A 27,878-nucleotide genomic window follows, 5' to 3' on the forward strand; every position below is an offset into this window, starting at 1 on the left:
ACATCTGATATAGGCTATGCACTGTCAACTCGTGTTCACTGTCAGGTGGTTAGACTTAGTTCACTCTGCCCCTGTCACGGATTATAGCTGTGTCAGGTGCCCTGATTTGGCTTCTCTTTACTGATCACCATAAGGAGTTTATTCATAAGGGGTCTAGTCTCATTAGTCATAGTGAAACTTGAGATCATGTTCCATTAAAGTAAGACCATGAATAACCTATTATTTATGACCTGTGGTTGTGGATAAGTTATTGGCTGTACTGACATTATAAGAGGCTACATGCTTACGCCTACATGGTCATATAAATATTTAAGTGTGAAAATAAATTGAAATAAATGACTACATTAAATTCTACCTTAAAAGGAGTATTAGGTTACATGATTGCACACAAAAATTTTCATAAAAGCCATACACTTTAAAATGTATGTTTAATACACAGACATATCACATCAAAGTTCACAGAAATAAATCAAGGCTCAAAAACTTGGAATAGAAACACCCAAACATTTTTTGACAAATATGACAAAATGTGCTTTTTTGAAACATACAAAGCCTGCCAAATCACAAACTGCCCTTAATATATACAAACTATCAGACAGGCATCTTTTGCTGACGTGATGCAAAACAGCATGTACAACAACTTCCTTCCCCTCCTTCCACTGAAGGTATAGAAAGTGCAAGCTCAAATTTTGAGGACCACAACACTCAACATAATGAATAAAAGACCATTATAGCAACACCATAGCTCAACATTCAATACTTGGGCCCCATTTGTAGTTCTTATAGCAGGGCTAAATGGAAAAAAGTTTCACTGACTTCAGGATAAAGCTCCTTTTTGTTTGTTCATTTATATTTAAGATGGTCGGAAGCTTATTTTGGAGAGATACTGAGTCAAAATGTAATCTGACAAAAGGTGTACGTGTGTAGGTCTGTGCATGCCTGTACAATGTGTGTATATGTGTGTGTGTGTCATGATTCAAGAGAATGAGCGATAGTGTTTTTGTTCCTAGAAAACAAGTGTGTCGTTTAACATGGCCAGGCGTGGTTTGTGTACATTCCCACGCCTCACACCGATCGATGTGTGTCTACTGGGCAGCCAGGCAGGCGGAAGCTGTCAGGAATGGGGCTGTCCAGTTTACAGATGATCTTATAGATGGATTTCTTCCAGCAGGGGTCAGTGTCACGTCCACCCTGGATGGCGCTGAAGAACTCCCTCAGAGCCAGCTCTGACACCTCCACAAACCGCTCGGGGACCTGTGGATGAATGGGAATATGACGTTGAACATGAATTTGAACATTAAATACTGACTCACCTATAACCAGTAAAAAGCAGTTGGGTTTATCTAGTTATTTGACACTGTAGTAAACTGTAGTAAAAAGTTGCCTTGGCTGTAGTACAAAATAATTTTCAGTAATAATTTGCACACACTCACATATAAGCACATACCTGATAGTCATTGCTCTTGTTGTAGTGCATGTTGAGGATGCGGAAGAGCTCGGAGTTGCGGCCCAAACGCAGGCCCCCCTCCCTGGGTGCTACCACACCATCTCTGACCGCCTGGCGGGCGAAGCGCTCCATCTGGATGTAGAAGAACTCCCGGAAGTTACTGAACCATTTGATGAGCTGGGAGGTGACGCAGCGGTTGAACTGGAAAAAGGAAGAAAACAACAGGTCAGTTTCGAAAGAGACGTGGCAGTATTATTCATTATTATAAAGTGTTAAAGGTGTGTAAGACAAATTTGTTGTGATTTAAAAACATTCACTAATTTATCTCAATATGTATTTTACATTTTTCTAACCTCTTACTGACCAAAATTCACTTATCATGATATATTATATATGTGAGGTGTTATCCCATAGGTATTGGTTTATTAAAGTGGCATTTTGAAACTAAAAGGGAGATGATCATGGATTTAACATCACAGAGCTAAATCTGAGAAGTTTGTTGTGATAGTAAATCTGAGAGATCATGTTGTTTTGTCATGTTGCTCAGTCATAATAAAAAAAACATGTTATGAAATGTTCAAAAGAAAACTTGCTGCTGTGTATTCGTTCAAAGTTAATTTGCAGCACGTAGGCCAGATCATGCCAGTGTATCAGTCATTAATAGATATTAATAAATCGATAGAGGCAGCTTCTATCCGTAGTATGTAAACTGTGCAGCGTTCGCATGAGGTAACTTACTACCTTGACATCTGGAAAGTAGGTTTTGAGTGTGTTGGAGCTAGGGTAACGTGCGTAGAAGAACATAAGCTTCGCTTTCTTCAGGTGGCACGGGGACAGACCCTCTTGAGAGTGGAGACAGTCAAGGACTTTCAAAGACAGGCAAGTTGCATTCATGAAAGAAGTACAATTACTAACATAGACACAAACATTTTGGATCTAGCATGATCGTGGCATTTCGCCTAATGGTGAATTTGGTTATTCAATGGCTGAGGAGGACCAGATCCTAGATTAAACCAGCCAGCTCCACAAAAGAGTTCTGACTAGTGTTTGGCAAGCGGTTTGCTCCCAATCCTATAATCATAATAAGCCCTCGCTCAATGCATCAGTACATCCCAGTGTCTCCTCCCACCCCATCCCAACCGCTTCCGAAAAAGGATATGGATGCAGCACCGAGGTAGAGGTCACCACCGTCCATCCCTCCCATTCCTCCTCCGCCTCCCCTTATCCCACCGTCTCGCCCGCGGCCGGAGGAGGAGAGAGGGGGCTCAAGCTGCCCCAGCCCCAGCGGCAGTGGGGGGAACGAGGGGCCGTGCGAGCGGAAGTCCAGGAAGGGTTCGGGCGGGAGGGAGTCCTTGTGCAGTGGCAGGTTGGACAGGGAGCGGGCGAACAGGTGCTGCATGGTATAGTGGAGGAGAGGTAAGGGCACGGCCGGGGGCGCGGAGGGGAAGGAGGACAGGAAGTGGTCTTTGGAGCGTGGAGGAGGGGGCAGTAGAGCTGGGAGGGCGGGGGCCTGAGAGAGGTGGGGCAGGTTGGGGCTGGACTGGGGCGGTCCTCGGTGACCGCTGGGCGGGAGGCCCGAGTAGCCGTTGGTCCGCTTCTCCTGGTGCCTGCTGATGGGGACCAGCGAGGAGGCCTCGGCCTGCTCGAGAGCTTGAGCCGCGGTCACTCCGCTCGGCCTCCGCTGGTCGTCGTCTGCGTTCCGCAACCCTGAGCCAAGCCCGCCGTTGCGCTGGTCGTGGACGACCAGCGCGGCCAGGCCGGCCGGGGCAGAGTTTTCGCCGTCGGCGTACAGGCGGATCACCCGGTCGATGACTCGCGCCACGGCACTGCCCAGCTCCTGTTTGAGGGCCTGGGCAAACTTCTGCCCGCCGCTCGGACCTTCCCACTCCCCGTGGATCAAACCACAGCCGACCCACACGCTCCCTCTGTCCAGGCCCTGCTCCAAATCCACGTCCAAGTCCATCGTTTCATCTGGGGAGAGATCTCCAGTCCCATTCACATTTTGCTGGGCATTTTTCTTGGAGGAGAGATGGCCTTGGGGAAGAAGGTCCTCTGAGTTAAACAAATGATCATCCCCTTCTCCCTCTTCAAAAAACATCTCCTCCATCTCCTCTGCCTCCATCCTCCCCTTTTCTCCTTCGCCCTTTCCCTTATCTCTCCTTTGGTCCTCCTGCGTCTGCTGCTTGTCGTACGCTTTCCACACCCTCTTCTGAAGTTCCAGAAGCTTCTCTCTGGTCTCCTGCAGCTGAAGCTTCAGCTCCTGCCGCTGCCTCTTCCTCCCCTCTCGGCTGCCTTTCCTCGGCATCGGCCCGCCGCTTCGCCCCTCGTCCTCGTCCGGCCGCTGCTGCGGCGCGTTCCTCGCTCTCCCTCTCCTCTCATCCTCTCCCTCGTGCGCCTCTCCGTCCCTCTTGCCCACGCCGCTGCTCTCCATCCGCAGCCTCTTCACCTGGAGGACGTCCTGGCTCCACTCTTCCGGCTCCGAGGCCACCCCTCTCCTCGCCCCCCCGGGGAAGAGGTGCGAGAGCAGGGTGGGCCCCCCTGCCATGGCCGCCGCCGCCGGGCCCCTGACCAGCAGCTCGTCCTCGTGCTCCGGCTCGTCCATGCCGTCGTCCTCCAGCTCCTGCTCCAGGGACGGAGCCTGGAAGAGGCCCGGCCGCTGCCGGTAGCCACCCCAGCTCTGGGAGGCGCTGCTGGGGTGCAGCAGAGGGGACATGAGGGGGTAGGTCGGCGGGCTGCCTCCCGGGTAGCGAGGTGCTGACGGAGCGCTGCCCGACGGACTGCGGTAGAGGCCGAAAGGGCACATCGGGGACGACTGCTGACAGAACAGATCAGAAGGGGAATCCATTGCCCCTCCACTTCTCAAATTCCTGGGGAAGTACATTGTGTTTCACGGTTGAAAACAGACAATAATGGCATGAGGCATGTTCAAGTTCACTGTCCTAACCTTTTCAGCATTATCAAGCTCATCTCCTCTTTCTATCTTTTTTTCCTGTTATCAGAGTGTAGACAGCTGTGTCCACTGTTTATTCAGATTGTTTATTTTATCACCTTCTCCCCCTGCTCCCCCCTCTCTCTCTCACACACACACACACACACACACATACACACACACACACATACACACACACACACATACACACACACACACACACATACACAGATGGAGGGAGGGAAGGAGAGTTAATATTTTTAATGAGATTATTGTATTCCCAGAACACAGACCACTAGTGTACAACTGTTTGTATGCACTGCACTCGTTCCGATGAAAGTAGCCGACAGATTTGCAGTGACCATATGATATGATCCGATCGCTGAAGTGGCGATAAAAAGTACTGAAATGCGCAGCCATGAAAAAAGGAACAGCAGTTCAGCGATTAAACACTGTTGTGCATCTGCATGCAAACAAACAGCTGAGTGGCTGAGTAGGTCATTCAGATACATGAATGGGTGAGGATGGCTGGGTGACTACAGACGGACAGACACAGAGGCAGATAGACTTCAACAAGGCAAAAATGATAAAAAAAAAAAAACAGGCTGTAAGTTAAATGCTTCACAGATAATCACGGTGTGTTCTTTTGGCACTTCAGCAAAAGAGGAGATTTAGACATATGGGATTATTTCGTTACAAAATGAACTCAATAATCCTCCCCCAAAATAGATTAATATAAATTATTCAAACATCATCTTCTTCTCATTTAATACAACACAGATGGCGTGCGATTACGAGTAGATTACCAGCAATGTCGGACGTAAAAAAATAATCAGATGCACGCGCATTACGATCGACCATATAAAAAATACAATTGAGATATGAAAAGTTTAAACTATTTTTTTTTCATGGGAAGGTGCTACCACAAAGTTGTCTTGAACAGATTAGCCTATGTTTCCTCACTCGCTGTCACATCTGCGACGGAACTCCGATGCCTGACGCAAGGGTATTCATAAAATGAAAGCGCAGCCTATGTCGCAGATGGATAGATAGCCAGAGACAGATAACCCCGTTTTAAGCGCAAAGACAAAACAACGCTAAATAACCTTCACAGAAACTAGAAAGTAGATTTTTGAAACTCACATGTGGTCTATAGCAATCCGACAATAAGTCCGACAATCCAAAGCGTAGCTAAATGAGCTTTATAGTCTTCTAACCTGTACTGTCACCCTGACCCTCTAGCTGTTGGTTCCTCTCCCTGGTGGTCATCAACACGGAAAGCGCTGTCGAGTTTCCTGTTATTGCTATCTGTCCTATCTCTCGTTATCCATCTCCCATCCTCGTTTACTATCGCGTTGTAACTGCAAAGTGGGCGAGAACATGCGTAGAGGTGCGGACAAGGGATGTCTGTATCTGAGTGTGGCCCCATCCCACACCGTACATCACAGGAACACCCTCCCTCCGAACACGAACACACACACACACACACACACACACACGCACATAACGCTCACACACACACACACACACACGCTCCACGTGGGGTAACAACCCGGCAATGTGAAGCCTCCTCCAATCAGAATCAACTTCATAAAAATGTGCTTTGCCACTGCCGCTCCGTCACAGCGCGGCCGGTCATAGTGAATCGCCCGAAGCGGACGCTTCGTGGCCCCGCTGGCAGTGCATTTAGGAAACAGACCAATTTCGCTTAACGCTCCCGCTGTCCACCTCATAAACTAGGCGGGGGTGAGCCAGGTGAGAAGACTAAAATGTTTGTGCAAAATTATAATTTGCTTTCCCCCTCAACAGGCCTAAATACAGGGGGATAACATTTCGTCATAATTGTTTATGCGATCTCATGTAAACGTGCTCTTCCTGCGAGCTGAAGGTGGCATAGGACCCTACCCAGGATATTTTAATTTCAGCACCGTGCGCATCCGTCGCGCGTGCGTGTGCACGCGCATGCCCCATCTCCCACTCCACAATGCCCTCTCTCGCGCTGGCACAATACCTCACTCTCTCCCCCACTTCGCTGAAACAGCTACCCCCTCGGAAAACAACCAACCTGCGATAGCCAAGAGGTCGTCGTTGTTATGGAAACAAGAGATGTAACAAAGCCTGTTTAATAAAGCGACAGAGGGCTGACAACTGGGAATCTGGATAAACAAACATGTAAATGGACAGAGACTGTCTGAAGGTTGAACGGTCACTGCAAAATGTTGCCTGTCCCTCTTATACAAATGTAACTCTCCCCATCCAGTTGTCACTCATTCGTGTAAAGGGAAACTGTTAAAAGGAACTTCAGTTAATTTTGGGGATGTAGCCCGTTCTCTAATTCAACATATAGCAAAACCACTAAGTAGCCGATGTGCAGGTGACGCCTACAAGCTACTCCCTAACTGGGAACCTTCATAAAAGCAACATAGATATACAGCATAGATATAGATGATCAGCAGCTGAGGATCGGTTAAGAATATAAAGGTCTAATTATGTGAAGCAAATAACTAAATGCTACATCCTTCATTGGCTTTCATGAGATTTCAGTGTCCAAAGTTATCTGCCTGAGTTGCCTTGGCATGGTGTGATGGAGCTCCAGGCTGATGATACTTTCACATTTCACAAATCGTCTCATTTATATGTGTAACGATTTAGCATATTTGAGCGATTCAAAATGTGGCTGGAATAAAAATGTGGCCCCCAAGAGGGAAGGACAGAACAGTAGGGGAGGAGGAGGATAAAAGGGGGGATAGAAATGGCCAGAGAGAGAGAGGGAGAGACAGTTGAAGGGATCGATGGGCAGCAAAAGTGTTTGCCCATTGATTTCATGTTAGAGAAAGTGTGTGTGTGTGTGTGTGTGTGTGTGTGTGTGTGTGTGTGTGTGTATGTGTGTCAGGGAGGGAGGGAGAGAAAGAGAGAGTGTGTGTGAGAGAGAGCGAGAGCAGGCAACTCATACAGCCTTGGGCAAGGTGACAGTCAGAGAAAGGGAGGCAGAGAACTATAGAGATTAAAAGTGATTGAGGGAAAGGGTGAAGAGAAGAGAATGGCAGAAAAAGGCAAGGCAAGTTTATTTATAGTGCATTTCACACACAGGGGCAATTCAATGTGCTTTACATAAACAAAAGCAAAGAATAGTAAATAAAAACATAAAAGGGCAATTGTAAACAAAAAAGTAAAGTGCATAAAACACTGTAGAATATAAAAAGACAGAGTGCATCTGATTAAAAGGATGTACATTTGATCAGTTAGCAGAAAGCATCTGAGAACAGTTTGGTTTTAAGTAGATTTAAACTGACAAATAGTTGGGATATTTTTTATGTCATCTGCAATTTGGTTCCAATTTTGATCCACATAGCAATTATTAGCTGCTACCATGATACCAACAACAAATATTTCCCCTGTGACCTTAGAGGTCCAGAAGTTGTGCATCACAGCATGTCTCATAATTTAGTTCCCTCTCTTTATAGATGCAGGTTCTAGATGTTGGGTTGATAAGATATGTTCAGTCTGATTTTAAAAAGATGCAAACTCATTGCATTTAATAGATGAGAAGTTACTAATTGTGAGGGGAAAATTGTTAACTGAAAATAGCACACAAGTGTTATTTATACTTCTACTGATGGTAACGTTAGAGAAGAAAGACTGTCTTACTGCATATTTCAGGGTTATGTGAGTGGAGCATCTTTTGATGGATTTCATAAAGGATCTTAAATTTGTATGTGTGACATTTTCTTTTAGACTTCCTACACTCTCTTTTTAGGATCTTTTTAACAGCTGGATTTTGTTTCCATGGTGCTCTCTATTTGCCAGTGAGTGACTGTGTTGAATTTGAATGGAGTAATGTCATCCATAATTTGCCATTTTTGAATGAACTCTATCCATTAAATCATCTGCTGAGTCTGACCGTTGACTTGAGGTCTGTAAACGTGCTTGCTTAAAGAGAGCACTGTGTGATCATTTATGATTCTCTTTCTTATCATTATAGATAAAAATGGATGTGTGGGGACATACACACATCAAAGACCACTAAGAAAGGATCAGATAAGGCCAAGTCTGTAACGGCTGTAGAGACATTGAGAGCCTTTGTCATGATAAGGTTGAGGGTATGCCCAAGAGAGTCTGTTGGCCCCAGTATGTGCTTTGTTAGTAAAAGGTATCAAATGATGCAATTAGTTCCTTGGTATAATGGTTTTCTAGATTATCTAGGTGCAAGTTTAGATGGCCTAATATAATAAGACAGTCAGATTCTGTTCACCTAACTCTTCAAGAAAGAATGGTGCTGTCAAGTCACCAAATGATGAATCTATGTAGAATCTATGGACATGTGTGCTTCTAGCTCACATCACTGGGGACCATATCAATGCAGCATGGTAATGCATTCATTTCATAGCTACTGCATGTGGATGCAGTTACCTATAAACTAGCTAAAAGACAAAAAATGGCAACTGCAATTACACCGTTATGGAATAATGACCCCCCCCAAAAAAAGAATGAGCAAAAAAACAGTCTTGTTTCCACTGTCCAGATAGCATGTTAGAATGACATTTTTTTTCTTTATTGCATTTTGCATTTCACATTATCCATTCATTAAGGCAACGGTTGTAATCCTAGGTCATAATACGACATCATCCACTTGTTTTTCCATTTTCCATTTCCCTACCCAAATAGAATAATGAATGAACGCAAAAGTACACGGACCCTTTGCAACATTCCATGCCTATTTAATCTATTCCTTCATCAGTACACTAACTCTGTTGATTAAGTGGACAGTGTTTGAGAGCAACAGCTTTTCTCTGCCTACGAGACATGGCATAAACTGCAAACAGCCTGTTACATCTCATCGTCTAAATACTGTATCAGAGATAAACTCTAAAAGTTACAACTGAACTTGTCAAGCGATACAAAGTGGAGACACGTCTCTGACATTGTCAATGCATGTCCAGATTGAGCAATGTTGCAACCCAACCACATAACCGGTTCCATGTGTTCCTATTAGATGACTAAAGTTTTCAAGAAACTTGAGGTTGGTTTGAGAGGGAGTGTATTGTGGGTATGTGAGCAACCTACAAGTTGCTTATCTTGCATTGAATCATCTTCCTGAATCTCAATATTATGATCACAACAAGTCTGGGCAAATTTCAGTCAGCACCAGTCAGAGGCTATATTGATTGTTTTGCACTTTTATGATGTCACCACATCACCAAAAGTAGACACCTATAAAGTATTTATACAAAAAACAAAGACAAAACAAAAATACAAATGACAAAATACTATTTTGTATTTGAAATACTTATTTTAAATACATGTATCAGAAATACTGCCCATTCCTGGCTGTTGGCTGCAACAACTTGAGCTAGGTGATACTGATTTATTTGTGTTTGTGTTTATGTCAATTTTGATCCAATATGACCGCTTTGCTATGTTGCCCATCCAAACTTTCTTCCAGCCCACCCAAATGTAGTAGGCTAGAACCGACCCTGGTTGTCATTCACATCCACTTAGTAAGTCAACAGTATAGCACAAGCAGAGTTTGATAAGTCTGCAGTGATATAGGAATATCATGGCAATAGAACCAACAACATTGGTGCAACATTGGCAAGTGTGCAATGACAAGAAGAGAGACCATCACCGGTGGTACGTAGGGACCGGTAGTTTGCTACATGTCTGACAGTTGCACAAGCATTCGGACAAGCACATTCAGGACTGAGGGTCAATGAACAGTGGTAGCTCGCTGGCTCAAAGTAAAGAAAGCTCAAGAAGTCACAACTGAACTTGTCAAGTGGTACAAACTAACCACCAAACCTACTGAGAATGTGGGCTTAAAGCAACCCAATGCAGTTCTATTAAAATAACGACTTCAAACTCATGGTACACTGACATATAATACAGAGAATGAAGTCTCTGACATTGTCAATGCAGAATGATATTGCCCTGTTTAAAGCTGTTGATCAGGTAGGATCATGACCCTTTTAGTTGTTTTTTTAGGTAGGCTACTGTGTAAGCGCTTAATTGGGCTATATTGATGCCAATGGGCATAGATATGGATGATACATGAGGCAACTTGTTGAGCAAAAGTTAAAGTTCTCAAGAAACTGATGATTAAAATTCTGAAGGAATTTGAGGTTGGTGTGTGTGTGTGTGGGCCGGGTGAATTATGTCACTCATCTTGCACTGGATCGTCTTCCTGAATCTCAATATTCTGATCACAAGTGCGGGCACTCAAGTCAGGACCAGTCAGAACATTCGTTGTTTTGCACTTTTATGATGTCATCACATCACCAAAAGTATTGATTTTTACCAAAAATATTTGCCAATATATTGCCAATATCTGCAAAAATGCACACCTATAAAGTATTTTGAAACAAAATACAAAGCCATTTTCTTCAACCCAATCAAATACAAATTACAAAATACTATTTTGTATTTGAAATATGTAATACATGTATCATAAATACTATCCATCCTTGGGAGTAGACATCACTTGTTCTTAGATACCATGTTTGGTTCAGCAGATATGATCCAAATATAGGCTTAATTCAGTTATACTGTAACATTGAATTGTTGCCAAGGTGACAATTAGGGTTTTTGATAATGGTTGTATAAGTTGCATGCCTTTATGAAATAATTTGACCTAATTTTCACATATCCCCTGTACTATGAAAGTTCAGTAAAGCTGCCAAAGGTGCAGCTTTTGGCCATTGACCTATGCACAAATAATTCCAATTTTGACAATGTTCCACCACTTGGATTTTTATGGGCTTCTGGTATGTGATATGGGAAGGTTTCATGAACTGAATACAACAAAAATAATTTCTGTTGCAATTAGTTGAGTGATTTTTTTCTCACAGATTGTCTATATCTATGGGTGTGACTTCGTAAGGCAGTGTTCTATGACTCCATAAGGCAGTGTTCTATGCACATAAATGTATTATAGATGTTTTGTTTGCTGCTACAAGAAAGGTGTCCCTTTGGGTGTGTGTTATATTAGATGGCTAGATGGATGTCATGTGACTAATACAGCTGTCTTGTGTTTATGCATTTCCAAATGAAAAGACTGTGTAAGGGAGGCAGATGGACAGACAGGGAAAGAATGAGAGGGAGAGAGAGAGAGAGAGAGAGAGACAGAGAGAGAAAGGATGTGTGGCACGCAGGTTTATCAGGGAGGATCCTGGAGCACTCTCAGTAGAGCAAACAGCTTCTTTGAACTCTGACCAAAATGACTGTCACACAGGTCTGGAGAACCTTAACAACATCATACATATGATGATGTGCTCTCCCTCTCTGTTCACTTGCAGACACGCAGACACACACACACACACACACACACTCTACAGCACTCAGGTTGCAATTATCCTCTTTGACTGGAGTGTTTTGATGGCATAATTGCCATGGACACCGACGAGAGGGAGAGATAGGAGGGATGGAGAGGGAGTGAGAGGGGGGAACGAGGGATGAGAGGGAGTGAGAGAGGGGGGAACGAGGGATGGAGAGGGAGTGATAGAGGGACACTGAGCACTGACACTCTCAGCATGCTAATACCATAACACTCTCCCTCCACCACCTCCCTCTCTCTTTGTCTCACACTCTCCATCTCTCTGGTTGAAAAATACACACATACGCCCACGCAGCAAAACCACACACACACACACACACACACACACTCACACACACTCACACAACCCTTTCAGTTTCCAAACTCTTTTATCTTCCTGTGGCCACACTCTTTCCATCTCCCTCTCTCTCTCTCTCACAAACACACACAAACACATACATGAAAAACAAAAAACAGTGGGAGGTGAGAGGGGAAAAAAAGGGAGGGGATTTTTTCCATCTGCGGACAATGAAGAGATCATCCATGCTTATCCTCTAATCACCTCTTTTCACTTCCCCCCTCCCTGGGCCTGGTCTGTTATCTCTCCCATCAACACCCTCCATCCATCCTTCCACTGTCTCTGGGTCGCCACGGCAGCGGGAGAGGGAGAGTAGCTTTAGGTGTCTAAGTACTCTTTTAAGTATAGGTTTGAATGGCAATGAGGATTCATCCATTTTTGATGTCTTGATCACAAGTGAACTAATTTGGCCTACCAAACACTTTTGCTCCACAGAGACATCTTGTGGTGCGTTGAGGTAAAAACAAGCCCAGCACAAAGCCTTTGATCATTCCAGTCTATTTCTCTTATGTACAAAATACCTTACAACATAGAAACAAAACATTATTTACAATGCCATCATACATGCGTGTAAAATTTCAAAAGTGAATATAAATTAAAGTTTAGATAAATACAGAAGCTGAAAGGATACTCGTTAAGGCTTTTTGATTTTTAGAGTATGTAGGTCACAGTAGATTTCAGTTTTTAAAATACTCTTTTCCAGTCAAGTCCTTCTTTGTACACAAGGAGTCCACCCACTTGTGCTTTAAAGTGTCTGCATAGTGATATTTATGCCGTGGAATAGGTGGCGTGAGTGTCCGTAGGTGTGTTGAAGAGGCACTGAGCGCATGGGGAGTAGGAGTCATCGGGTGTGGGTGGACGCACTTCGGTGGAGGAGCACAACGTACCATGGATAATCTGAAGGGTGTGCAGTGACTTGTGAGTGTAAAGACGTTTAAGTTGTGTGAGCTTTCTCTCTCTCTCTCTCTCTGTGTGTGTGTGTGTGTTTTAGTGTTTGTGTGTAATTTTGATCTAATGGCGGTTGATTAATCTAGCTGTGTCCATCCATCATATGTGGTTTGTGTGTGTGAAAATTGTTTTCATAGAAAAAAAAAAGGGTGTTTTTTTTTTTGGTTTAAATCTAAACACATGTGTGCCAATGGTCCCATTAGTGGCTACATAACAGTGTTTACAAGCTATATTTAGGTGGCTGTGTTTGAAATAATGGAGTCGGCACATAGAACATCTACAGTATTTGTGTGTGAGAAAGTGTGTGTGTGTGTCTGTCTGTTTGTAGGTGCATGTGAGATAGTGTTTGTGTGTGTGTGTGTTTGTTCAAGTGCCACAGTTGTAAGTGGGGTCTGCAGAGAAGTGGGTCTATGTGTTCTGTTGCTGAGTGTGTGTGTGTGTGTGTGTGTGTGTGTGTGTGTGTGTGTGGAGCGGCTCTATGTGCTCTGGTGCTGAGTGTGTGTGGGAGTGTGTGTGGGGGAGTGCAGGTTGAGCAACGTCTCTGCGTGCTGCAGGTACTGAGCGGTTCGCCTTTTCACAGAGTCCCTGCGCTGGGGGTCTGGGTCTCCTGAGAGAGAGGGAGAGAGAGAGGGAGGAGAGAGAGACAAAAAATGAAGATGAAGTCCAGTAGGAGCATAATAAGAAGACAGAAGAAGGACATATTTGAAATAGGAGAAAGGCCATTAGAACGACTTAGGCATCAAGAGTGAGGGCAGTGAAGGAAAGAATGAAGTGAAGAAAAGGAGTGAACTGAAAATAGACTGACTTATTTGTCTGGGCATCCTATTTCAAATCTCAACAAATGAACTATCCCCTGCCCCCCGGCAGAATAAGTGCATAACGAGCTCATGTCTGTCCACCAGCACAGTGGCTCTTCGAGGTGGAACCCTTGAGGGGCCCCTCCAAACTCACTTCTATTCTACTCCATCTGTTTGTGCTCTCTCTCACCGTGTACACCTTTGATCAGAATATCGACCGCTGTTCTGTATTGAAGGATGGCCGCACCGTAGTCCCCTTCCTTCTCCTTCTCCAGGGCAGCGTTCAACTCATTGGCCGCCTGGGCCAGGTATCCCGCCTCCCCGGCCGATTTGCCGCTCTCATTGGCAACAGCTGTGGAGAGCAGCTCGGAGTTGTCAAACGAGCCGTGAGGTTGGTCTGTGCAAGACAAGAAACACTTTGTCAGAGATCTTATCAGAAATAGCCTTGCGTCAATACACTGCTGTCTGTATAACAACATTGATATACAATAAGAGGTTTAAAACATGGTGTCCATGCCTCAGTCACCCTTTCCCATTCCGGTAAGATCAAAGCTTGGCCATGATGATAAGTGCGGCAGACAGCCAGGGAAAGAGACCAATCGGAGTGCACAATAACAGCACTCTCCAACTGACTATCCATCTTCTCATGCCAACCCCAAGCTGGCAACATCATATGGATGTGTTCATGGTCATTTCAGATAACCTACCTGCCCCCTCTTCTGGCTAAAAGTTGGAACTGCATTAAGAGATACTGATGGGAGTTACAGTTTACAATTCAGATAATTCAATAAACTGAGGGGATTAGAAATATTAGTTGGTTGGTTGGTATTGAAGTATATAGTAATTTGAGAGATTGGGACCTTCATTTGGCCCTGAGCAACAATAGGAAATATGAGATGAGTCACACCTTCTTTGGCACATGGATCAAAGATAGCCAGGTCAGTGTCAGAGAGAGGAGGGGGTGGGGCGTTGTCTACAGGCCCCTCCCCTGCCGTGTCAAAGAGCAAATCAAATTCCTCCTGAGATTCATCAGGCTTCTCTGTGGTGGAGGCCGGGGGTGCGGGAGAGGTATCTGGAGTGGACGACATACAGGGTCAGAGTCATTTTCAAATTACATTACAGTATATCATATCTCTTATCTACTTATCTCTTAACACACTAAATAATTCTTCTGGTATCTGAAAAGTATGATTAATATTTTTCTGTGGGTAAATTAGTGGACAATGGCCCTGCAAATGTTTCCCTTACATTTCTAGAGAACACAGGCTTATGGTAACTATATATAAGCTTAATGGTCACTATAAAGCCACTATAAAGAGGTCTCAAACTCAAATGACTGAAATGGTCTTCTTACAGGGGGGCCAAGAGGTCTTCTTATAGGGGGGCCAGAGGTCTTCTTATAGGGGGCCAGTGCAATAGGGCATGATGGGAAAATCCTCCGTTATCTCAAAACGGTCATTAGAACCCTGAGCTAGTTGCGCATTTAACATCAGCCTATGTCCGTGCTTTTATCAAGTGAGTAAATATTAGCAACCCTCGCTTTAGGGCACACCTGTGCATCATTTTTTTATGTTCTGCTATTGTATTCAAGACTGATGTTTACTTTCTAAATAACATGCCTTTTCTGGGCATATGATATTCGGACACTGCAGCATAAGTTAACTTTCAGCCATTCCAACAACAGTTCATCGTTAAATGTCTTTGCCTGTTGCTTCACTTATAACTATTCATGGCCTCATCACCGTCTTTCCTGGGTCTTGGTTCTACTGAAAGACGTGTCTCTGAAGTTGTGCTATTTTTCTCTCCTTCTCATAGACTACTCATATGCATTTGTCCTTGCACAAAACAGACAGGTTGTTGCCTCATTATTGAATGATAAAGAATGAGACACATTTCTGGTCAACATTTCCTTTTGCTTCAGAGAGACATTTGCTTACGTGACAACTACCGTGCATTTACAAGGAATAACAAGGAGCATCACTATCGATATCGCTCATAGGTCATCACATTACATTATGTTAACTGTTACCAAACATTAACGTTACTAAAACATCAGGCTACGAAATCAGGTTATCAGGTTAACAAATGAGCACCTGATTCCCTTGTGATAAGCTCTTTTGATTGTTTTGGTTGGCTGTTCCACATCGTTTTCTTGAGTTACCTCTGGCAGGTGGTGGTTCTTCTGTTCCGTTGTTCTCCGGTGACACTGCGCGCGTTTGTGTCACCTCCTTGGCCGGGGAAGGTGGGGAAGGCGGGAGCGAGCTGCTCTCCATCTCCCCGTAGGCCTCCAGCCCGACCTCGGGTTCGTCCCCCTCCGAGCCCACGTCTGAGTCCAGCTCCTGGGGCAGCAGGGGCGCCTCGCGGCCCTGCTCCTCCTCAGCCTGCAGCGTGGACGAGCCCTTGGGCAGCGGGATGAGAGGGGGAGGGAGATCGGTGGAGGAGACGACCGGGGGGTCCAGCGGCCGGGTCACCTCACCTCCCTGAGTAACAGGAGAGAGAGAGAGACAGAGAGAGAGAGAGAAAAGAGGCGTTGTAGAGGAGATTGTATCATCATATGTCATATATTGTGTGCAGGTTTATCACACTGCACAGGATTTGAGCATTGTTCGAAACGGCTTTCATTGAACAACAACTAAATCAGTAACAGTAACTAAAAGTAAATGGTGGGCTGGGATCCAGTATATTAGACAAGTAGAACGCATTTGTGCTTGAATGAATGAATTCCACCTCATTGGTGTCCTCCTGAGAGAGCGAGAGCGAGAGAGAGAGGCTGACCCTGAAAAACTCTTTAAGCTGAGGGCTATTGTACAGTGCTGGGATATTGGTGGTGAAAAGCAGCATGGCCTCAGCAGCCTTCATCCTTTCCTGAATGACCGCTTCATCAAACCGCCCTGAGAGACAGAGAGAGAGGTAGAGAGAGACGGAGAGGGAGGTATAGAGAGAGGGAGAGAGAGGTGGAGAGAGAGGGAGAGAGGAGGCGGCAAGGTCAGTCAGCTAGTTCTATTGAAACATAAGTTCCATGCCTGCAGGTCATTATTGCTGCTTGTCTCTGGAATGGTGGAACACCGTAAGCTAAGCTATGGGTCTAGCGATTATATCTCAGACTTTTCATCGCCTCTCTCCATTGTCTTCCATTTCTTTCATAGCCATTCCTGAAGCACAGTTCTAAAGGCATCAGCAGTTTAAATATAAACGACTCCAAAGTGCATGACATTCCCCCTGTGCCAATAAAATAGTTTTTCTGTATACATTAAAGGAACCATATGTAAGATTGTGGCCAAAACTGGTACTGCAATCACTTTCAAAATACTGAAGAGCGATGTATCCCCTCCCCCTCCCCCCTGACTCGAGGTTGCCGACCCGGATGGCGAAACACTACTGACTTTGTGATTAGTAGATAGGTGGAGGGTGGCGCATCAGGCCAAAACACAACATGACAATTACAAAACACAACATCAACATCAGTTGAGGGCTGCAACTTCACTTTTTAAATGACAATATCCTGGCCGGACTACTGTTGTCAGTGATATAAGTATTTGAAATGAACATGATTTCTTAATGTCTTGTGACATATCAGGGCCATTTTATGATTAATTGAAATATTTTTCTTACATACGGTTCCTTTAAGGAACCACTGTATACCATGGAGCAGTAATAGCAATTTGTCCTTCAGGTTTCTATGAAAACATGCTGCAGCCAACAGCACACATACAGGCCCATGTGACCCATCTGCACCATGTGTACAGTGTACATATTGTTTTGAAACCTCTGGAACAAATGGAAGCCAATAAGGAGGAGGAAAACTGAGGACTGAATACCGGCCAACAGCGGTGGATTACTATCTGCTGAACTTCAAAAAAGTAGTTTAAAGAGAAATACTGAGGGACCACCATCAAAAAGATGTATTATCCCTGGTTTCTCTCTAAAACAGATGAGCTCTAGCATCCTCTTATACTTCATTACATGTTTGAATCTGACATTGAAGTCAACAGGTTTTCATTTCAACATTCTACACACGTTACAGTTCTCTGAGACATCTGGTGGGACGTACCAAAAACTTGTGCGCGGGGGAAGGGGGGAAACTCCTCTTGCCGTCGGAAAAGGTTCCTATGGGTGTAGGCTAGCTCCCCGTGCAGCTTCTTCAGTTCGGAGTACCTACGCCACACCACCACCTGTCAATCAAAACAACAGCACACCAGTACTTATCAATTCATCATCACCATCAGTAGGCCTATATATATTCAGAAGAACAGGTTATTAAAGATTCATTCAAGATATCATATTTTATGGAAACTCTTAACAGTCCAGAAAAGGAAGTGTCTTTTTTTATATATTTCTGGAACAAATCGCCATATCGGTGCCTTTCACACACTTTTCAGACGTATCATACAATATCAATATCAGATATTATTTTTGTGGTATTCAAAACCTCTCTCAACATAAACTGATATGAAAGATATAAGAATGGTAAAGTAAATGTAGGCCTACTCGGGTTGCCAAACTGGTGAAACGTGTTGACAGCAGTTTTGCATTTCTTTAGGGAAACCCTTTTATTAAATTATGTATAACTCTGCTATGTACGCTGGGCTGTGTACTCATTTGGTTAACAAAACACAAAAAAAAAAAATTCATTTTGAACTTACCTCCTTCACATCTTCAGGTCTTCTCTTTGACACAAACTGTGAACAGAGAGGGTGAAGAGTTTTGAGAAATGTTGCTGCTGGGTGCAAGGATGCAGACTCACCCCCCACTAAGCAGCAGTGGGGGAAGGCAGGCTTCGAGCAGGCATCACGAGGTGCAGCAAATCAGGCCAGAAAACAATGCGTTAAGACCGACTTCAGATTTCAACCTAGGGCTATATGTGAGGCTAGTATTTACCATGTAAAATGAAATATAGATAATGCAATTATCAGTGTTGTATCCGGGTTCCAGGGTCATAAACATGGGAACCTGCCTGAAATGTTAAGTAAGTTATCCGACCATCAGGGTAATTCTAAAAGGAAACAGGACCTGATATGACTGTTTGGGAATGACAACCCCTCGCTCTTACAAACGTGTCATGCAACACCAATAATGTCAAGACGTCAGTTATGTGCAACTTAATAGCTAACGGCATCGGTTGTGTTAGCAGTAGGTTGATAGCTAGGTAAACGTTAACGTTAATTTACAGGACTGACCCTCGCCATAACTTTGTATTCCGTATGTCCTTTCTCGTGGGTGCGTGTATCGGTCACGGAAAAGAACCGATAATACTCCTCCTTAACCTTCCTGGACATCTTTGATTATTAAGGATATGCGTTCAGCAACTACACACAGGCGTGCTTTTGTCGCTTACTGTCACTGGTCAAATGTTTGGGTTCTCTGCTACTTCCTGCTTGGAGGAACGCGTGCGCAGATCTTGTTTGTCCACGCCCCTTTTAGAAGACGGCGAACCGCAGTCAAAGATCCTTGATTACTAGCTCCGCTTTTAACCCTCTCTGCCGCAGTGGAGGTGGGTAAAAGATGCAGCAGCAAATCATACAGTAGGCTTAGTCAGTATGGCAAGCGATTTTATCATTTACCTGCTAAGTTTGACTATCTGGAATTAACATTGTAGATATCAACAACGTCTTTCTGACTACTCGCAATTACATTTTGGATAGTTGGAATTGTCATTCAGGATATCTGTAACGTAATTGTGACTAGTCGAAACGTCAGATAGAGATATCTGTAATTTAGTTTTGACTAGGCAAAACTGAATTACAGATATCTGTCATCACGTCATTGAAAACAACATTCAACTCGTCACACATCTAAATGGCAATTGCAGATATATTTAATTCAGTTTTGACTAGGCAGAATGAAAGGTGAAGATATCTCAAACGTCATTATGATTAGTGCAAATTATTGTGCAAGACGTTGCTCTTTAGTTCCGTAGCAGAGCCCATCTACTTAATAGACATTCTCTGTCAGCTAATTTCCCCTCGCCAACATAATCGAAGAAAAAGTGGGCTTATTTCTATTAATGGAAGAAGAATAAGCAGGCTGTATGTCTTGTTGACCTCTAAAATAACTAAAACTCAGGGACACCGTGCAGGTTTATTAGACTCTCACGTTATCAACTGGCTTGATCTCTGTTTCGTAGCCTACATAAATTAGTAGGCCTAGGCTACTAAATGCACCAGCACCATCTACAGGAAATTCCATTCATAATGGTGTTGGCTGTAATCGAAAAAATCAAAGCAACATTGAATCATCAATTCTTGCTGCCAGCTCCTGTCTTGCATAGGCTGCAGCATTAAAAAGACGATTAAAAACTCCTTCGCCCTCTGGCTGCTCTGACATGGTGCTAATTACAAAGTTAACAGTTAGGTGCTATGTGATTTGATGATTTGAACAACAACACGCTCTTCTCCCGCCTAAAGTGGGATGCGGGCCTAATTTGCATAGCAATACAGATATCTCTAACGTCATTTCGCCTAGTCAAAACTAATTCAAGATATCTATAATTACATTTTGACTAGGCAGAATGAAAGTTATAGATATCTCCAATTTCAGATATCTCTAATCAAAACTCATTCAAGATATAACTTGATAATAGATATCTACAATCAAATTATGACTATCCCTAAACTCCAGTTTGAGATAACTACAATGTCATTTTGACTAGTCAAAATTCCATTTACAGATATCTACAATGTCATTTCGCCTAGTCAAAACTTAATTCAAGATATCTGAAAAGGAACATGTAAATATCTTGAATTGAAGTGAATTAAAGATATCTTCAACTGGAGTTATGACTAGTCAGAATCAAATTGTAGATATCTCTAACTGGATCATAAACATGGGAACCTGCCTGAAATGTTAAGTAAGTTATCCGACCATCAGGGTAATTCTAAAAGGAAACAGGACCTGATATGACTGTTTGGGAATGACAACCCCTCGCTCTTACAAACGTGAAAAGATTTTGTCTTTTAATTTAGATTTTATTATGCTGGCGGCTAATCACACAATTTTAACATAGTTTGAAAGGGACAGAATTCAGGAATAGGCTACTAAGACAGGCCCCTCTTCTGTCTGACCCACCTCATGTTACCCCTGTATGCATTATAGACTGGCTTCTGACAGAAATTACGTTTTGTGCCAACATGTAGAAACACTAGGCCTACTACAGCCTTTAATTGGTGAATGGAGGTGCAAATTCCTTTATTTGGTTATTGTCCGCGATTCACATTAACTGTAGGCTATCACGTAGGCCTATTGTAAACGTCGCCACATTTGATCGTTTTGCCTGCATGGATGCGCGATTGAGTGCGCATCTAAATAATATGCAAGATGCAACAATAATTTCTAAGAGGCCTATAAACGGTAATTTCTGGCATTACTACTAGCATATGAATGCATTATTTATGTTGAAAGACGTGAAAGAAATGACACAGGCTTGCACAAATTCATCATTTAAAATAAAACGTTTCACTTTCGCTATCATTGCGAGAATAGGCTAACCTGACCCTAGCCAGATGAATGTCGTTCCGCTTAGCTCCACCTAGCTTCACTCACATCCATCTGGGACCTCTTCCATTGAGAGTGATTTCTCCAACCAACTTTATGGTTTAGCCAATCAGGACGCAGGGCGGGAGTTTCATAGATGTGACATAGCGTAGAAGCGACTGTGAGTCTGTTATTAGCGTCACGGGTTGGCTTTGATGTGAGTGGTTGAAGTAGCACGTCAATAGATGACGGACAAGTGGCTTATTCAATCATATGCAAGCATTTTTTGATTAGGCCCAGCCTTCTGAAGCAACACTTCAATGGATCAGTTCCAGATGGATGAGTGGAGCTAGGCGGAGCGAAATGCATCTGGCTATTGCCAGGTTAAGAATAGGCTACAATATGGAAAATGTTCCCTTTCAGTCTGATCGGCTCCAAACATGTATGGGATTTCCTTAGCCTGTGCTACACCTTTTCAAGAAGTTTTGTGAAAATTGTACCAGTAGCTTTTGCGATATTGTTAACAGCCCTACCTCACCGCAGGGTGCAGTAAATGGAAGCTTTTGATAGCTCCCTCCACTAACGAAAAACGGAAAATCACCAGGACAAACCACTCAGGGGTGTAGGCTACTCTGGAACCATAGGTCACTAATTTGTGCGTTATTTACGTTTGATTACATTTCAGGTACAGTATGTGTTGGTTTCCTGTAGGCCTAGTATAGCGCTTTATTCTTTCTTTATTTTTCTATGTCCGAATATTGGGGGGGACATTTTGGTCATATTTGAATATTGGGGGGGACACGTCCCCCTCAATGTCTATGGTGACTATGGCCCTGAGTCTAGTGGGTAAATGTTAAAATCGCTTGCCATATAGTCAGAGACTTTCTAATGTGGAGACACAGCACTCAAAAAATACTCCATAGAAATGCATGGGGCTAGTTTGTCACGCCAATATGGCCGTTGTCTACACATATCCCACCCCTTCCTCGGCAAAACGTCGACATGTGAATACATTGAGCCAATCATGTGGTGTGATGTGAATACATTGAGTCAATCATATGGTGTGTTGTGAAGACATCGTGCCAATCATCTGTTGCCAATCATCTGTCTCCGCTGGAGCAAGATTGGTGTCGTGGAAGCCTTGTGCACGCGCATTTCTTCGAAATGGATGCCCGACGAAAGTGCCCAAAAGCGTTGTCAAATGGTCGCCCGAGTGGAGGGACTTGCCTAAAAGGACTTTTGGCCTAGTCTACAATACAGCATAATGTTTTAGATTTGTATTATTATTTTTAGCTGTGGCAGAAGTTTTGCTTATGCCAACATTGGGGGGGGCACACAATCACAAACAAATCGTTAGTTAAGTCAGTCAATTAGGGTATTCCAAACTTTTGACGGACATACATGGCATGGATGGATTATGAACCCCTGGGAACAGATGCATTCTCTAAGGCATTCTCCCACGGAAGATTTGTAAAAAAAATGACCCTTTTTTTATGGCTTCTGGTGAGTTTTGTGAAAAGAGAAGGGTGGAGAAGAAGCAACTTCATGCAGAGACTTGGGCTTCAGGGCCTCCTGGGCTCTTGGGCCTGCATTATGCCCATTCAGTAATCTATCCCTGTACCTGTGGTGACTCCATTTGTCTTCAAAATGTATATTTTAAAAGAAATTACACACTAGAGTATCTTTGTTAACTTCTATATTACACAGAATGTAGTGGTTCTTTGACTTATTACTTACACCTGATGATTTTTTAACTAAGGCGTAGACTTATTGGACCTAGCCAATAGGCCTACGATTTTGTGTTTTAATTTATATATTATTATGCTGGCGGCTAATACAATTTTAAAGTAGTTTGAAAGGGACAGGATTCAGGAAAGACAGGCCCCTCTTATGTCTGACTCACTTCATGTTACCCCCTGCATTATAGGCTGGCTTCTGGCAGAAATGACGGTTTGTGCCAACATGTACAAAACTAGGCCTACTACAGCGTCTCATTGGTGAATGGAGGTGCACATTCCTTTCTTTGCTTATTGTCCGCGATTCACAATGACTGTAGGCTATCACCGCCAGTGCATTGTAAACGTTTTTCCCCAACTTGTGCCGTCGCCACATTTGACTATGTTTTGCCTGCATGGAATGCGCGATTGGGTGTGCATCTAAATAATAGGCTATGCAAGATGCAACAACCATTTAAGAGGCCTAATAGGGTCATTTCTGACATTACTACTAGCATATGAATGCATTATTTATAGGCTACAATATGGAAAATGTTTAAAAGTTCCCTTTCAGTCTGATCGGCTCCAAACATGTATGGGATTTCCTTAGCCTGTGCTAAACCTTTTCTCTGACTTAGAAGTTTTGTATAAAAAATAAACCCAGTAGCTTTTGGCGAGGCAAAACTAAGCCCTACCTCAACAAGTTTTGTGGGTGCAGTAAATGGAAGCTTTTGATATTCTTGACAGCCCTACCTCATGCGTAAAGGGTGCAGGGCCTAAATTTGAAAATCAAAACCCAGGACAAACCACTCAGGGGTAGATATAGGCTACTCTGGAACCATAGGTCACTAATTTTGTGTGCGTTATTTACGTTTGATTACATTTCAGATGGTACAGTATGTGTTGGTTTCCTGTAGGCCTAGTATATGGCTTTATTCTTTCTTTCTTTTTTTTCTATGTCCTATATTGGGGGGGACATTTTTTCATATTTGAATATTGTGGGGGACACGTCCCCCTCAATGTCTATGGTGACTATGGCCCTGAGTCTAGTGGGTAAATGTTAAAATCGCTTGCCATATAGTCAGAGACTTTCTAATGTGGAGACACAGCACTCAAAAAAATACTCCATAGAAATGCATGGGGAAGACTAGTTTGTCACGCCAATATGGCGTTGTCTACACATATCCCACCCCTTCCTCGGCAAAACGTCGACATGTGAATACATTGAGCCAATCATGTGGTGTGATGTGAATACATTGAGTCAATCATATGGTGTGTTGTGAAGACATCGTGCCAATCATCTGTTGCCAATCATCTGTCTCGCCGCTGGAGCAAGATTGGTGTCGTGAAGCCTTGTGCACGCGCATTTCTTCGAAATGGATGCCCGACGAGTGCCCAAAAAGCGTTGTCAAATGGCCGCCGAGTGGAGGGACTTGCCTAAAAGGACTTTGGCCTAGTCTACAATACAGCATACGTTTTAGATTTGTATTATTATTTTTTAGCTGTGGCAGAAGTTTTGCTTATGCCAACATTGGGGGGGGCACACAATCACAAATAAATCGTTAGTTAAGTCAGTCAATTAGGGTATTCCAAACTTTTGACGGACATACATGGCATGGATGGATTATGAACCCCTGGGAACAGATGCATTCTCTAAGGCATTCCCCCACGGAAGATTTGTAAAAAAAATGACCCTTTTTTGATGGCTTCTGGTGAGTTTTGTGAAAAGAGAAGGGTGGAGAAGAAGCAACTTCATGCAGAGACTTGGGCTTCAGGGCCTCCTGGGCTCTTGGGCCTGCATTATGCCCATTCAGTAATCTATCCCTGTACCTGTGGTGACTCCATTTGTCTTCAAAATGTATATTTTAAAAGAAATTACACACTAGAGTATCTTTGTTAACTTCTATATTACACAGAATGTAGTGGTTCTTTGACTTATTACTTACACCTGATGATTTTTTAACTAAGGCGTAGACTTATTGGACCTAGCCAATAGGCCTACGATTTTGTGTTTTAATTTATATATTATTATGCTGGCGGCTAATACAATTTTAAAGTAGTTTGAAAGGGACAGGATTCAGGAAAGACAGGCCCCTCTTATGTCTGACTCACTTCATGTTACCCCCTGCATTATAGGCTGGCTTCTGGCAGAAATGACGGTTTGTGCCAACATGTACAAAACTAGGCCTACTACAGCGTCTAATTGGTGAATGGAGGTGCACATTCCTTTCTTTGCTTATTGTCCGCGATTCACAATGACTGTAGGCTATCACCGCCAGTGCATTGTAAACGTTTTTCCCCAACTTGTGCCGTCGCCACATTTGACTATGTTTTGCCTGCATGGAATGCGCGATTGGGTGTGCATCTAAATAATAGGCTATGCAAGATGCAACAACCATTTAAGAGGCCTAATAGGGTCATTTCTGACATTACTACTAGCATATGAATGCATTATTTATAGGCTACAATATGGAAAATGTTTAAAAGTTCCCTTTGAGTCTGATCGGCTCAAAATGTATGGGATTTCCTTAGCCTGTGCTAGCCTGGAAACCAGACTCTCTGACTTCGCAGTACTGTATAGGGAAAATAAATCGACCAGAAGTACGTAGGCAGGCAAAGGCCAGGCTAAGCCTGTGCTACACCTTTCCAACAAGTTTTGTGGGAATTGTACCGGTAGCTTTTGCGATATTCTTGACAGCCCTACCTCATCGTATAGGGTGCAGTAGGCCTAAATTTGATAGCGCATGCCACTAACAAAACGGAAAACCACCAGGACAAACCACTCAGGGGTAGATATAGGCTACTCAGGAACCATCCCTAAGGTCACTAATTTGTGCGTTATTTATGTTTGGTTCCATTTCAGATGGTGGTGCTTGTTGCTTTCCTGTAGTATAGCGTTTATTCTTTCTTTCTTTTTCTTTCTATGTCCGTATAATTGGAGGGGACATTTTTGTCACATTTGAATATTGTGGGGGACACGTCCCCCTCAATGTCTATGGTGACTACGGCCCTGACACACACACACACACACACTCACACACCATTACAACATACCCCCACACTCTCACATTGCACCATACCCCCCAACACACACACCATACCCACACACCTATCCTCCCACACACAAACTTTTAATCTATTCTTTAAAGTTGAGCTGGCTCTTGAGCACACAATTCCATTGGCCTGCTTATAATTCCTTTTAAGTAGCCTACATGACAATAAACTACTTGAACTTGATCATAAAGTCATAAAGGTCGTTCAAGTTGAACTACTCTCTCTTCCACCTTGAGCTTGATATTAACTTTCTAGTTATAAAAGTAATGCTGTTCACTTCATTGAATAGGCTCCAAAGGGGTTCCCAGTTTGTTTCTGTTCTTTTCTATCTTTAACAAGAAATACTTTTCTAGAAATGTAGGTTTAAGTGAATGATGATGATGATTTATTGTCATAAAGACATGCATGAAATGTGTATTGCATCAGCAATTTGTAAGCTAGGTCACAGAAAGTGTTGAAATAGGACAAGAAACAAAAATACATTTACCCAAACATTAACAATTAAAAAAAACAATATTCAAATCCCTTGTGTGGATTTGTATGTTGGGATTGACCGTTGCACAGCAGTGGCCTTCCGTCTTGTGGAACCCTCTGTCTGTGATTTGATGTAACCATTTGTGTTCACTTTTCAGGGCATGACAAACTAAAACTGCATATTGTGTGTTTGCAAAAGGAGTGCCATATGATGGTTTTTGTGTTTTGGTTTATGGCTTTATTGAATTAAAATAAAAACTTGATCGCAAAAAAAAAAAAAAATGACTGTGCACCTCAGCCCTAATGTTGATAGGGAATTGTCCAAATTGTGCTGTATTTAGTAATAGCCATAGAGGGCACCGCAGCCTCATGCATGCAAACACTGTACACAAGGACCCCTTTATAGTAGGCTCGTGGGAAGAATAATGAATGAGAGTGATGTGCTTTTCAGGAGGAGGGTGAGAGGAGGGGGGTGAGAGGAGCTCTCCAAACACAAATGTGGCTCAAAAGAGCAGGGGGGATAAAACAACAATTCATGAGCTCACTGTAGCATTCACCTTTCTCAGTTGATCATATAGACCAAAACTGCTCTGCTAACTCGACCCCTGCAGAATCATAAGGTAGGCCTATTTACAGTGCCGGAGCTGGAGAAGAGAGAAAGCAATTCAGGAGGATGTCATTTTAACTTTAAAAACAGAAAAGGATGTCCCACAAACAGTAGTGACAAATATGAGGATAATCACCTTGTCTAGCCACCCAGTCTCTCCCAGTATATGTACTCCATATATATTACTATTTTGGGGAAATATGTTGTGTTTAATTTGGGTTGTGAGGAACAATTCTACTGAAGTAATAACTTTGGAATTAAACGTGTTGACCAAACCGCCCTCCTCTGGGCCTTTTATGCTAAAATAGCAGCCTGGGGGTGGTGTGTCTCCCATGGAGGGACACTGATTGTAATCCCCATGGCCCTGGTGCCCCTCAGACTATTTGAAATTCTCCTCACTGAAGTCGCCGCAGGGGCCAACATTCTGTGCTCTGTCACGCGAGAAAACACTCCGACATTGTTTCTGTCCTGAGAGAGAAGCACAGAGAGAGATGTGTGTGTGTGTGTGTGTGTGTGTGTGTGTGTGTGTGTGTGTGTGTGTGTGTGTGTGTGTGTGTGTGTGAGGGAGAGAGAGAGAGAGAGGGAGAGAGAAAGAGAAATTAGCAACTGCTCCACTGTCTAGATCCAACTTGAAATGAGAGACGAATATTAAAAGGGGCAGCCAGGATAGGACAACAGACTAAACCCAAGAGTGGACAGGAGGCAAGAGGGGAGAGATGGACACTGTGAAGAGAACAGTGCAGTTTACAACTGTAATGCTGGAAGTGCAA

The 27,878-nt window shown here is 43.4% G+C and overlaps 2 protein-coding genes across 4 annotated transcripts; both read right to left on the reverse strand.

Annotated features, from left to right (window-relative positions):
* Positions 1–411: 411 nt before the first annotated feature.
* prox3 (prospero homeobox 3) lies at positions 412–5,836 on the reverse strand. Of its 2 annotated transcripts, none has more exons than XM_048236904.1 (5): positions 5,520–5,836; positions 2,607–4,314; positions 2,186–2,296; positions 1,448–1,648; positions 412–1,254 (listed from the first exon to the last, which is right to left on the reverse strand). In XM_048236904.1, coding segments are annotated over exons 1-5 (2,211 nt in total). In that variant the 5' UTR covers positions 5,522–5,836; the 3' UTR covers positions 412–1,065. The 2 variants fall into 2 exon arrangements, with proteins under 2 accessions (XP_048092861.1, XP_048092862.1); XM_048236905.1 differs by having other exon boundaries at positions 2,189–2,296; positions 5,520–5,835.
* A 6,688-nt stretch (positions 5,837–12,524) lies between these two features.
* On the reverse strand, positions 12,525–19,174 carry snx15 (sorting nexin 15). Of its 2 annotated transcripts, none has more exons than XM_048236254.1 (8): positions 18,966–19,174; positions 18,432–18,467; positions 17,840–17,960; positions 16,516–16,679; positions 15,950–16,268; positions 14,696–14,860; positions 13,979–14,185; positions 12,525–13,598 (listed from the first exon to the last, which is right to left on the reverse strand). In XM_048236254.1, the coding sequence occupies exons 1-8, from the start codon at positions 19,062–19,064 to the stop codon at positions 13,468–13,470; spliced, it is 1,242 nt and encodes a 413-aa protein (XP_048092211.1). In that variant the 5' UTR covers positions 19,065–19,174; the 3' UTR covers positions 12,525–13,467. The 2 variants fall into 2 exon arrangements, with proteins under 2 accessions (XP_048092211.1, XP_048092212.1); XM_048236255.1 differs by having other exon boundaries at positions 16,564–16,679; positions 18,966–19,173.
* Between the last annotated feature and the right edge of the window lie 8,704 nt (positions 19,175–27,878).

The sequence above is a fragment of the Alosa alosa genome, chromosome 24 (genome assembly GCF_017589495.1).
Source record: "Alosa alosa isolate M-15738 ecotype Scorff River chromosome 24, AALO_Geno_1.1, whole genome shotgun sequence".
In the NCBI taxonomy this organism is placed as follows: Eukaryota; Metazoa; Chordata; class Actinopteri; order Clupeiformes; family Clupeidae; genus Alosa; species Alosa alosa.